Genomic DNA, 12,709 nt, shown 5'->3' on the forward strand with positions numbered 1-12,709 from the left:
TATGACAAAATGGTAGAATTTACACAGAAGAAGTGTCTTTGCCATGCCCCTGCTTCTGCCCATTGAAACAGAGCTCAATAAGCTGTTGCCCTGACAGAGATCTGAAAAGAGAGGTGCTGAGAACTTCTAACAGTAAAGACAAAAGCAAAAACCACTCAGAATTGCCAAAGGCTCGGTGTTCCCTCAGAAGGAAGTCACTGAAACTAGCGTCATGTTTGAGAAGTCTTGCCCCCAATGAGCTGTGTTAGAACAGATACTGTAAGAGCTGAACAGAAAAATATCAACATGCAATATTGTTTCCTGGCCAGAGTTGTGAAATAACATTCCTACTTCAGATATTGTAACAGCCAGTTGTTATTATTTTTAAGCAATACTGCAATCCACAAGAAATGAACCTTTTTTGTTAACTCGTGGAAAACTGGGAAGTTAGCACATGCCAGAGGTTCCCCCTGCTCCGTTGTGAAGAGCCAGGTGCTGTTCACACTGAGCACACGTGCAGGCACCTGAGGAACAGAGCAGGGCACCGGGAAGGGGAAACCAGGGAGGATCCAGGCAGGAGGATGTGAGAGCCCTCAGGGGATGCAGAGTCCCAGCATGTCACAACAGCCAGGGGTGCCCAGGGGAAAACACAGTGATGCCATTTTGACCAACAGTGGCTACATCAACCTTAGAGCCCCCAAATGGGCAGGCACATGGGTGGGTGGCAGCTGCAGAGGTCATGGAGAAGCAGTGATGCTGACAGGAGACAGGGGTGGCAATGGTGTCACACACAAGTCTTTGCTACAGCGAGGGTTGGCCCCAGAGCCTGGAGCAGGGACTACATTTACCTTCTCACCCCTGTTAGATAGTGGTCCTTCCATGTCTGCTTTGAGGTGCACTGGTGGAGCAGTGTAGGGAAGTCTACAGTGCACTTGTCCACACTGTACCTGACCTGTGGATGAGAGGAGGCTGCAGCCTCTGTTACTGCAAACAACACCCGTCCCACGGGGCACAGCCAGAGCCACAGAGCCAAAACCTCTGACCCAAGCTGCCCATCACTCCCAAACCATTCACTGGCACTGGGAGCAGAGAAAACAACTCTGCTGTCCTGAGCAGGAGGGAGAGCACTGAGCCCCGAGCCCCGCAGGACACACTCACCCCTCTTCTGCACGACACAGAGAGCACAGCAGGGCCAGGCAGCAAAGCCCAGGCACCGACCTTCCTGGGGCAAGTCAATCCCAGGGGCAGAGCTCGTCAGGCACGAGGAGCAGCAGCACCATCCCCGCACCCAGCACCAGCAGGGCTTTGCCCCAGCCCTGCCCCTCGTCCTTACTTTCGATGTATCCGTGCAGTGTCACCATCCGGGCCCGCTCGGGGCTGCTGAAGGGCGAGTAGTGGATGTCGTCGGCCAGCGAGGAGGGGATGCGGGACGGGGGCGCTCCCGAGGGCGGCACCGTGTGCTGCGGGGTGTGTTTTTTATGGCGGGCTCTGCAGTTTTGAAACCAAACCTGAAAGGAAAGCAGCGAGCGCTGTGACAGCTGAGGGACAATAGGGTTAAAGTGTGGTACTTCACCGGGATCCTTGGATGGGTGGTTTTTTCCGAAGTTTTTACAAAAGGAATGAAAAGCAGCAGGTATGAGATATCTGGTCATATCTCGCTGCTTCTAATTAAAGGAATAGTTTAGGAATTCCATCCTAGAGTTAAAACATGTATGGAAGGGGTTTTTAATGCTAAAGAGGTGATCTGTTTCTTACGGTTTAATTTTTGAAAGGTAGCTGTGAGTAAAAACCTTCTCCAAGACTGAGTGAAGATCAGCTCTCCAAGGCAGAGCACACTGGGCCGTAGAGAAGGAAACAGCCTAAGCGTTTGACAAATTGTTTCCTGTTCAAAGCGCCTTTAAAAAACATCCACACAAAAAATCACCGGGTGTGCAGCCTGCTAGATCTTTAGCTAAATGAAGAATCTCAATAACAGGGGCTCAAGCCAGATTTTCACACACAAAATTTAAAACAATCTCGGCTGAAAGCTCCAAAATTATTTTAATCTCTCATGTTTTTATTGTATGCAGAAAGTGTGTGAGCAGAACGTTAAAGCGATGAGTACAAACGTCACCGCGAGGCAGAGCTGGGCTGTCTGGGAGCTGCAGAGGGGACATTGCTCAGTCCCCACAGCACCACTCACCCTCTCCTCCCGCATCAGGGGTGGGGACTTCCCTGCCACAGTGTCCCCTGGAGCTGCAAAACCCCATTTTCTTTCAACTTCTCAATGCCAATTCTTCCTGACTCTGCCTGCTCGTGGCAGGGGGAGCTCCCACACTCCCGGCAGCGGCTGGGACAGAGCACAGCGCTCCAGGACCTGCTGCTAGCAGCAGCTTTCCCAGCCAGTGATTTATTGTGGATGGCTGGGGCTGTGGGGGTTTTGATTCATTGCATCATAAGAGAGAAAAACAAACAGAAAACCCACGAGTGAGACAGAAGGAACGGCGCTGGCATCGCTGCGGGAGCAGAGGAGCTGGCACACAGGGAGGCAGCTGGAAGCTGCTGGATGCTGCAGGTCTGGGTGAGGAGCCACAGGCTGGGAGTGTGAGCCCTGGCTGGTGCCAGCCTTCAGGTGCCCCCTGCGTGCCCTGCGTGCCCGGTGGTGGGCCCTGCCCTCACCTGAATGACTCTCCGGCTCAGCCCTGTCATGTCCGCCAGCTTCTGCAGCGTTTGTGCGTCGGGGTTGTTGTCCTGAGCAAACTGTGCCTGCATGACCTGTGCAGAGAGGAGAGGAGAGAGGGGCTGGGGTGAGGCTGGGGGCTCCCGGCCCCCGCAGCCCCCCTGGCCCTGCTGCCCTACCTGCAGCTGCTCGGCGGTGAAGGAGGTGCGGGCTCTCTTGGCTGGCTTGGGCTGGCTGTCCTGCTCCGAGGGCACAGCCCCCTCCAGCGTGATGCCATTGCCTGCAGGAGAGAGTCCTCTGAGCCACAGGGCAGGAGCCTGCCTGCCCCACCACGTGCTGCTCTGGGGACACCACACCTGGGGCACCACAGCCAGGGCATCCCCTCAAGGGAGGGACAACAGCCCGGGCATCACAGCCCGGGCCAGCAAAGCACCTCTTGCTGCAGTGGGAGCAGAAAGAGGAGCCAGCAAAGCACCTCTTGCTGCAGTGGGAGCAGAAAGAGGAGCCAGCACGGCCACCCGGGAGCTGCCCTGGGCTGCTGGGCCCCTCTGCACACAGGGAAGGAGAAACAACCTTTCCCCAAGAGATTACTGCGGAATTAAGAAAAATGCAGCAAGTGGCAGAAGCCACAGGGAATAAGGGGAGACAGCAGCAGGAGGAGGGTCAGGGTGGTGTGTGAGGGCAAGCACTGATGTCCCTCTGGCCCTGACTCCTGGTCACATTCTCCAGGGAGTGGCTCAGAAGGGACGCTGTCTCTGCCAGGCTCACCAACATCCATCACTCCTGCCCTCGCTGCCCCCTGTGATCCTGTTTTCCCTCGTGGGCTCTGCCTCCATCAGTCCTTCCATGTGCTCAGAACATTTCAACGTGCTCTTTGCTCCTTTCCCCAGCCCCAAACTGTCCCAGCACCTCGACCCCCTCTTCCTCCTGGGTCCCAGAGCAGCAGCAGGAGCCTTGGGGTGGCCATGCATGAGCAGCAGCCACACTAAGGGGGACACTCCAGGGGGGCACTGACCTCCCCCTGCCCAGCCCCGTGTCAGGGCAATCCCAGCTGTGCCCACGCTGCTGTGTAGCCTCAGAGGGGGTGCCCAGGGCCCTGCTGCAGCCCGTGGCACCCTGGCTGCCCCTGGCAGTGTAGGTGAAGCTGAGGGAGGGGGAGGGCAGCGAGCAGGGCTGGCGCTCGCCCCGTCCCAGGATGAGCCTGCACAGCCCAGAGATCGCTCCTCAAGCTGGACCAGGCTGTGATTGTCTTGGCTTGAGTTGAAGGACTTTCTCATATAGTTTGACTTGTTCTTTTCGGATGATGAATGGGACTCTGACTTCAGCAACATCTGTTTATTTTTCTTGTATGTAAAACCTCATGTGCAGAAGAAATTGCTGGGTAATTACTGGAGGGGGGAGTGTGGCCCTGCAACTCCACAGCAACTACAGCTCTCCAAAGTGATCCCACCCCCTTCTCAAAGCCCCTTGGACACAGGTAGTGACACCTGACACTCACCAGGTGCCCCAGCACTGCCCAGCACTGGTGCTCAGCCCACTCCAGCAGGTTGTTCTGAGCAGCAGCAGCAGCAAACCCACCATCCCAGCCCTCAGCCAGGGCAACAGCCCTGCAGGACTCCCCGGTGCCAGACCCTGCTGTCCTCGCACCATTCTGCTCCCCCAGGACACATGGCTTCTCCTCCTCCATCCTTGCTCCCCATGACCTCTCTCACAGCCCACAGCAGCTGACCAGAGGGACCAACACACCACGAGCCACGTCCTGAACCAGGACCCTCCCAGCCCAAGTGGGCACTCTGTTTTCATCCTCTTTCTCAAACACAGTAAACTGAACCATATTATTTTCCTGTCAGGTTGTTAATGGCTTCCACATGCTGCATGGGCCGGGACATGGCGTGTCACTCGCTGTGCCCACCATGTGCTGAAGCACTTTGCACCACAGGACAGGCCCTGGCACTGCCCTGAGCACCACTCTGGACTGACCCCACAGAAGTGTTCCTCTGAGCAGCTCCCTGGGCACTGCCATGCAGGAGGGTGGGGAAGGGACAGGAGCTGCAGTGCTGTGTGACCCCGGTGTCACCGGCTCAGCTGGCTGGCCGTGGCACAACCCCAGATGGGCAGGGTGGGTGGAAAATGATGGGAAGGTTTTGTCCAATCGCCAATCCCACCTTCCACATTTATGACTCACGGCCTCAGATCCCAGCGCCTTCCTCACGCTCTGCACTCCAGGCTGTGCAGGACCAGGCACTTGTCCCTGGCATTGCCCATGGCACACAGGTCTGCCACCAGCCACAGGTGCTGCCAGCACGTTGGCCACGCCATGAGCCCTCTGCCAGCCCAGGGCCTTGCGCTCAAACCCCCCAGGGCCACCCATCACCCGTTTTTGGCAACGACAGAACCGACCCCAACACCCTGTGCTGAGGGTCAGCACAGAGGACAGTGACACTGTCTCACAGGGGCAGTGACACCCTTCTGACAGGGGACAGTGACACTGTCTCACAGGGGACAGTGACACCCTGTCTCAAGGGGACAGTGACACCCTTCTGACAGGGGACAGTGACCCCCTGTCTCAAGGGGACCATGACACCCTGTCTCACAGGGGACAGTGACACCCTGTCTCATGGGGGAGAGTGACACCCTGTCTCATGGGGGACAGTGACACCCTGTCTCACAGGGGACAGTGACACTGTCTCACAGGGGACGGTGACACCCTGTCTCACGTGGACAGTGACACTGTCTCAAGGGGACCATGACACCCTGTCTCACAGGGACAGTGACACCCTGTCTCACAGGGGACAGTGACACTGTCTCACAGGGGACAGTGACACCCTGTCTCAAGGGGACCATGACACCCTGTCTCACAGGGACAGTGACATTGTCTCACAGGGGACAGTGACATCACAGGGGACAGTGACACTGTCCCACGGGCGAGGCCGTGGCCGCCGGCGCCCCGTACCGTTCTCTGCCGCTCGCTTGAGGTTCTCGATCATGGTGTCGTAGTGGATCCGGCACAGCACCTTCTCCTCCACCAGGCCGAACTCCTCGCCGGTGGAGAGCTGCCTCTTGCAGGAGAAGCAGGCGAAGCAGGCCAGGTGGTAGGCATTGCCCCGCGCCCGCCGCACCCAGTCGCTGGCGTAGATCTGCCTGCCACAGCGGGCACACTTGGTACCGAAGCGGCTGCGGAGGAGAAGAGACGGGTGAGGGCAGGGAGTCAGGATGGACAGGAGAGGGCAGGGAGGAAAGACAGGGGAGGGCAGGGATGCAGGATGGACAGGAGAGGGCAGGGAGAAAAGACAGGGGAGGGCAGGCAGGGAGGGCAGGGAAGTGAGGGCAGGCAGGGCAGGGAGGTGAGGGCAGGCAGGGCAGGCAGGAAGGGAGAGCAGGCAGGGGAAGACAGGCAGCACCATGCCACGGTGCAGGTGCTGCTGCCGACCCCGGTGCTCACCCCGAGCACCCCAACTCCCACAACCCCCGTGCATGCAGAGGTGCAGCGGGGTGCCCGTGCCGTGGCAGTGCCAGCGTGTGGGCAGCAGCGGGTGGAATCACCACAGCCCTGCGGCGCCAGACGCGGCCGAGGTGACGCAGCGCCCTGAATCAGCTCCCAAGCCCGTGGGGTTTTTGTTTTGATAACAGCCACTGTGACACTCGGATGGAAACTGTGTCAGAGCTGGTCCTCTCCCGCTGCCATAAATCAAACCATGTGTGCTCTGCTCACACGTACAGGCGCACACATCTGCTTTTTCCCCCGTGGAGGAGGTCTCCTCGCTGTGAGAGGACGATGACTGTGCTGGGGTGAGCTGTGCTGGAAGGTAGCTCAGCACAGGCAAGGGGCAGACAGCCAGGAGCCCCTCACCAGGTGATTGTGTGAAAACCCCCATTCCTGTCAGGATGGTCAAGGGCAGGTGATTCACAGGCAGCAGCAGGTGTGGCCCCCATGGCTCTGAACCCCCAGGCCAGTGTGTGACACGAGGTGCCAGGCAGGTTTGATATCTGCATATTCAGTACTACTGCTGCTTAAAATAATAAACGCAATGAACAGCAGCGAGAGCATCAGGAGAGAAGGGAACATTTCCTCTGCCACCCCAGAGGTGGTACTGGCTCCAGCACAGTCAGTGCACTTCCCCACACAGCCCAGCACTGCCACTGTCACCTCAAGCTCCCGAGGGCTCCTGCCAGCCCCTCGCCACAGTGGGAAGCAGAGCCTGGCAGCCCTGCCCAAGCAGCTCCAGAATCTCTCAGTGCAGGCACAAAACACCGACAAGAAATGACCACAGCAAGCAACAGGAGAGACCCCACAGCACAAACCCTTGTGTTCAGTGGCCAGAGCAGCCCCAAGCTCTGCGGACAGACAGACAGAGCCCAGGCCAGGCCACCAAGGCCAGTGTGCTGCCCATGCCTGACCCCACACCGAGGAACTGCTGCCCACCACGGGCCCAGCAAGATGTGGAAATACTGTCCTGTGCTGGGATTACTAATAGCAAAACTATTTGGGAGGAAAAGAAGGGTCTAAATTTTTCAGCCTGACCATAGCTGACCAAAAAAGAAGGAAAAAAAAAGAGGACATTTCTGTGCTGAAATTATACAGAGACTTAGCTAAGAGACTTCACTAATTTACTTCAGATGGGAACATTGTAAACTGACTTTGTGCCAGCTCGTTTATATAAACGCACAAACAAAAGAACTGTATTAATTTTTTATTTAGAAATAAAGATCATTCCTGTAAATTGAATTACTTTGAACAATGTGCTATGTAAACAGTGGTACTTGCTGAACAGCATCAAGCGAGGGGCAGGCGCACGGAGCTAATGGCACGTGGTGATCGCCGCTCCCCCTCCACTCCCAGCCCAGGCGGGGGAGCACGGCACGGGGAAACTGAGGCACCGCACAGGAAAGGTCACACATCGGCTGGGGTCTGGGGAGACACCCAGGCATCTCCTGAGCACCAGGCAGGGCCCCAGGTTGGCAGTGGTGCCCAGGGAGCCGGACAGGGTTTGCTGCAAGCCGCGGGGGCTCGCGTGGCCATGGCAGCAGCACGGGCAGGGGCTGATGTCCCTGTCCCTGCAGGGCCACGCCACCAGCAGAAGCTGCAGAGAGGCTGGGGCTCAGCAGAGCGCGGGCACGGGGCTGCACAGCCTGCGGCAGCAGCAGCAATGCTGACGCTGCGCCTGCGGCTCTCGGCCAGCTCCCGTCTGCGGCACCGCTGCAGGAGCAGGGACACGGCTGGGCCAGGCACCAGCACCCGCTGTCACCCCGCAGAGGTGACACTGCAGGGACCACCACTGCCAGGGACACAGGAACGGGGAGAGAAATGCCTGCAAGAAATCTGCCCCGACCATCAGCACTGCAAACAACAGCTCAAACACAAGACAGGGTTCGGCTCACGGAGCTCGCAGGGCGGTGAGAGCCCAAAGAGCCCCATGAAAGGGGCTCCACAGGACTCCTGCCACCTGCCTGGCAGGGACAGGGATGGGAATGGGGACAGGGTCACTCTGTAGCAGGAGACACACAGCCAGAGGATTTGTCCAAGCCCAGAACTGTGGCACAAACTGCAGCACTACCAAACGCTACCAGAGCCATGGGCTCATGCCCTGCATGCATGGTTTGTGGTCAGGTGAGCAGATGCTCTCCCTGAAGGTTAACTCTGGGAGATGGAAACTGACAACAGCGTTACCAAAAAAGACTCATCCCAGAGAGATTCATCCCAGAGAGACTCATCCCAGGAAGACTCATCCCAGGAAGACTCATCCCACCTCCCCCAGGGGCGGCCGCATCATCTGGGGCGCAGGAAGAGCAGAGGCGGGAGGACGCCCTGCTGCATCCTGTGTCTCCCACGCCGCTTGTCCCCAGGTGCCACAGCTCCCTCAGCCCTCCTGTCCATCGCTGCCCGTGGGGAAAGGGCAAGGGGCTCCAGCACCAGGGCCATGCACAGCTCAAACATCCCTGTCCCCTCCTGGGTCCTGTCCCCTCCTGCAGGAAGCCTCTAGCACAGCCCTCAGAGCCAGCTGTGGCTCACATCTGCCCAGTGCCAGAGCAGAGCCCAGCGTGCCTCAGCGAGGATCTTCACGCTGTGCCCCTGCAGTGCCCGAGCAGGAGCAGCATCCTGGAGGGACACAGCCTCTGGGATGAAGGCCACCTGGGCCACAGCCAGTCCAGTGACCCCAAGGTCACATGCCTGCAGAGTGCCCACCGAGGTCACAGCAGGGCACAGCGGGAATCACTCCAGGATCACAGGATCACACCAGGATCACGGGAATCACATCAGAATCACGGAATCACATCAGGATCACGCTGGGCCTCCGGGCAACCGGAGCCATGGGAGCTTGGCCGTGAGCAGCCCTTGCATGGCCGGGAACACAGTGTTCTGCTCAATGAGCTCCAATTTTAATTTGGTTCTCCTTGGAGCGCTGGAGTCTTAGATGCCAAATGTAATTATTTGACAAGACACAGGAAACAGCAGCATTTGCTTAAAAATGCACACGAGGCCATGGAGTCACGGCAGAGCCAGCACCTACCCAGCTCCTCATGGGGACAGAGAAGGGACACTTGCACAGAGCAGGCCTAACCACACTCCCCGTGGGCAGTGGGGCTGTGACATGACAGCCCCGTGCCTGACAGCTTTCATCCTCAGTGTCCCCCAACAGCCCCGGAGTCAGAAGGATCAGCTCTGCAGCAGCAGAGCATCCGTGTGACCCGTGCAGAGCCTCTCACTGCCCCTTCCATCTGCCTCGGCTCCAAACACCACACCTAAGCATGCCTTAGCTTGGGGTTTCTGCTTTGCTTTAAAAAAAAACAAAAAAAAACCAAACAAAAAAAACCCAAAAAACAACCACACATTTAATCTGCCTCAAATAACACATAAAATTTTCAAAATCCATCCCGGGGATCATGTTTAGCCCGTGCCACGCACCAGGTTCCACTGGCTGGAGTCAACAAGATGCCAGCCAGGATGCTCCCAGGGCTGGCTGGGTGCGGGAGGTGGCCGAGAGAGTGGACCCGGGGCGGGTTTGCCGGGGGTAGCGGGAGGGATCCCAGCCCGGGAGGGGTCCCAGCCCTGCGGAGCGGCTCCCGGCACCGACGGCTCAGCCCGGCGGGCTCTGCCGCGGGAGGCGGCGGGAGCGACCCCCGAGCACCGAGCGGGGCTCGGCCGGGGCCGCCGCGATCCCCGCGGGGTCGGGGACAGCGAGGCAGCTCCGCACCCGCCGGGCTCCGAGCGCCGCCGCTGCCGCCGCTGCCGCCGCTCAGTGCCGGCCCAAAATAAAATTTTTAAATCTCCCCAAATCCCTGCCTTTCTCTGCGAAAGACAAGTGCGGAGCGCGGGCTGGGAGCCCCCGCGCCCCCCGAACGGGTGCCGCAGGAACCAGGAGCGTCCTGCGGCGGCTTCCGCGATTTTCGTTTTATTTCCCTTGGCCCCGCGGGCAGAGCCTGGCTGCTCCCAACGGGGAAGGGCTTCGGAGCTTCTCGGACGGGGGGTCGTGAAACAGATTAATTTTAACATTGTTATTTGCCATATTTGCTCAAAGGTCATTTCGAGATGCCGGCGCTACTTTAAAACCGCCTTTGGAAAGGTACGCGCTTAAAAACAAACGAAAAAGAAACCAAACAGCAGCGGCACCAGAACGGCGACAAATGAATGAAAACGCTCAAAGTGCTCCAAAACAGCACCGCGGCCCCGGGACCCCCTTGTGCCTTTCTGTGTTGAGTGGGGAAAATTTTGCTGAAATCACCGAAAATTGCGGTTTGAAAATAATAGCAATAATAATAGTAATAACAACAACAAAACCCACCGCAGGGCAGGACGCAGAGCACCGCAGCCTCGGGACTGACCCGGTTCTGCGAGCCCCGCACTGCCGGCGGCACCGCACCGAGCCCGGCGGGGCAGGGGCTGAGCTGCGGGAAATCGGGCAGTCGCAGACCTTTTAACAAAAACCACCGCAGGAATCTCCGAGGTGCCCCCCGAGCTCCCCTGCCCGCTGTCGTCGGGGCAGCCCCGAGCTCTGCCGCGGCCGGAGGATGCTCCGAGCCCCCCGCGCCCTGCCGGGGTCATTCCCATTTCCTGCCCGCCGTTCCCTTTCCTCTCGGGTCAAACAGCATTCCCTCGTCCTGGTAGGATGGGGAAAGTCAGAGCGGGGGTTCCAATGTTTAGTTAAACCCCGGCGAGGAGCTCAAAATACTCAGTCCTCTCATGCGAGTCAAACTGGGGGGAAATTAGTGGTTTAAGGTTTAGAACAGAAAGCCTGCCGAAGCCAGGACATCCTCCCTGCGGGACAGGCTGTCCCGGGTGTGCGGCTCCGGGCCGCAGCTGCCGCCCGTCGTTGGTTTCCGTTCCGTAACGCGCTCCGGCCATTGCGGGCCCGCAGCGCTGACAGGGGCTCCCCGAAAGCCGCTGGGCACCGCAGGCTGGCAGCGCCTATTTCAGCGCCTATTTCCCCTCCGGCAGGAGCCGGGACGAGGCCGTCCGAGCCCCTTTTCCCCGCGGCGGGGCCGTCCCCGCCACGCCGCGCCCCGGAGCGGGCGCTGCCGCCGCCGAGCCGGGAGCAGCAGGGGCTCGGGGCGCCCGCACAGCCCGGCCGCGGGCAGGAATCCCTCCGGGCGTTGTGCAGCTGCACCCCAAACTCCCTTCCTTCTTTTCTCCCCGTTTCCCGAGAGTCGTCTTCCCCGCGGCTGCTCCAGGGAGCCCGGCGGGTTTTCCAAACCTTCCCCGCGGCAGCGCCCGAGCGGCCCCGACCCCGCGGCAGCCGGCGAGGGCTGAGCCCCCCGGGGCGGCCCCGGCCCGCTCCCTACCTGAAGTAGTCCATCTTGCAGAAAATCTCCTTGTTCTTGATGTAGCAGCTGTGCTGCTGGCGCAGCGAGGTGCGGCACACGGAGCACTCCAGGCACCGGACGTGCCAGATGAGGTTGTTCACCTGCGGCAGAGAAGGGGCTGAGACCCGGGGCCACCCGCCGCCCCCCGCCGCCCCCGCCGCCCTCCGCCCCGCTCACCTTCAGCAGGTACCGGTCGAGGATCTCCAGCCCGCAGCTGGAGCAGACGTTTTTGCCGGCCGACGGCGTGGAGGAGGAAGAGGATGGCGGGGAGCAGACGGACGGCGTGGAAGGGGTGCTGGGCGCTGAGCGGGCGTCCTCCTTCTCCAGGGCTCCAGGCAGAGGCTCCCCGTCGGGCTGCGACTGCGGGCAGAGCCGCCGCGGGGCCGTCAGCCGGGCCCCGCCGTTCCCCGCAGCACCGAAGCGCAGCGTCCCGCCGGGTCCCGCAGCCCTCGGCATGCCCGGCCCGGCGGGTACGCACAAACCCGCGACATGCCCCGCAATCCCCGGTCCCGCGCGTCCCCACATCCCCCGGCCCAGCGGATCCCGGCGGGTCCCCGCAGCTCCCGGCACCCCCGGCCCAGCGCGGCCCCGCGTTCCCGGCCCGGCGGGTCCCGGTTGGAACCCGCAACCCCCGGCCCCGCTTACCATGGCGCGGGAGTGCGGGTCCAGGCAGCGGGCGCTCCCCTTGGGCAGCGGCTCCGGCGGCATCACCTTGATGGAGAGAGCGGGAGAGGGAGGCTGCGGCTCCATGCGCCGGGCGAGCGCGGGGCACCCTATATAAACCGCCTCAAAACAATAAATAAGAACTTTCTAGTGGCCATTTAAATCCTTTGCAACAAAAGCTGCGTCTCTTTAATGAAGCAATTTGAATGTGGATTGAATTCTCCCCCTGCCTGCACTTAACCCGGGCCTCTTGAAGTAATCGCTCGGTTCCCATGCGAGCCAAGGCGCTGAAAAACCCCCCAAACTACCTGCAATTAGAAATTGCCGTAAATGCCCGAGATAAGAGGTACCAGAGTGTCAATTCCGGCTGTCAATCAGGGAATCCATCAGGCCACCCAAAGAATTGCAAATTTGATTTTTTTAATGGTAGTAATTAAAAATCGAAATTCTTCCCCCTCTCCCTCCGCCGAGCACAAAACGCTCCAGAAAACGCCGGGATGGAAAAATCCACCCCTCTGGCGCGGGAGGCAGCGAGCGGCCCCGGCCCCGGCCCGGCCCCAGCCCCGGTACCGGCCGCCGCGGGGAGCCCGGCCCCGCTCCAGCCCCGCT

General features: G+C 59.8%; 1 protein-coding gene across 7 annotated transcripts in view; it reads right to left on the reverse strand.

The window, feature by feature from the left end:
- Positions 1–12,703, reverse strand: part of LHX6 (LIM homeobox 6) — a 17,068-nt gene extending 4,365 nt beyond the window's left edge. The window contains exons 1-9 of one of the 7 annotated variants that reach the window (XM_039730662.1): positions 12,671–12,703; positions 12,083–12,148; positions 11,615–11,797; positions 11,417–11,538; positions 5,592–5,812; positions 2,818–2,918; positions 2,638–2,733; positions 1,313–1,487; positions 836–931 (exon numbers count right to left, since the gene is read on the reverse strand). In XM_039730662.1, coding sequence (XP_039586596.1) covers positions 836–931; positions 1,313–1,487; positions 2,638–2,733; positions 2,818–2,918; positions 5,592–5,812; positions 11,417–11,538; positions 11,615–11,797; positions 12,083–12,145 — 1,057 coding nt within the window. In that variant the 5' untranslated portion in view covers positions 12,146–12,148; positions 12,671–12,703. The other 6 variants (XM_039730661.1, XM_039730659.1, XM_039730660.1 and 3 more) reach the window with 6 other exon arrangements.
- Positions 12,704–12,709: the final 6 nt, after the last annotated feature.

This window comes from Passer montanus, unplaced genomic scaffold, assembly GCF_014805655.1.
Source record: "Passer montanus isolate IOZ18808 unplaced genomic scaffold, ASM1480565v1 scaffold73, whole genome shotgun sequence".
Lineage (NCBI taxonomy): Eukaryota > Metazoa > Chordata > Aves > Passeriformes > Passeridae > Passer > Passer montanus.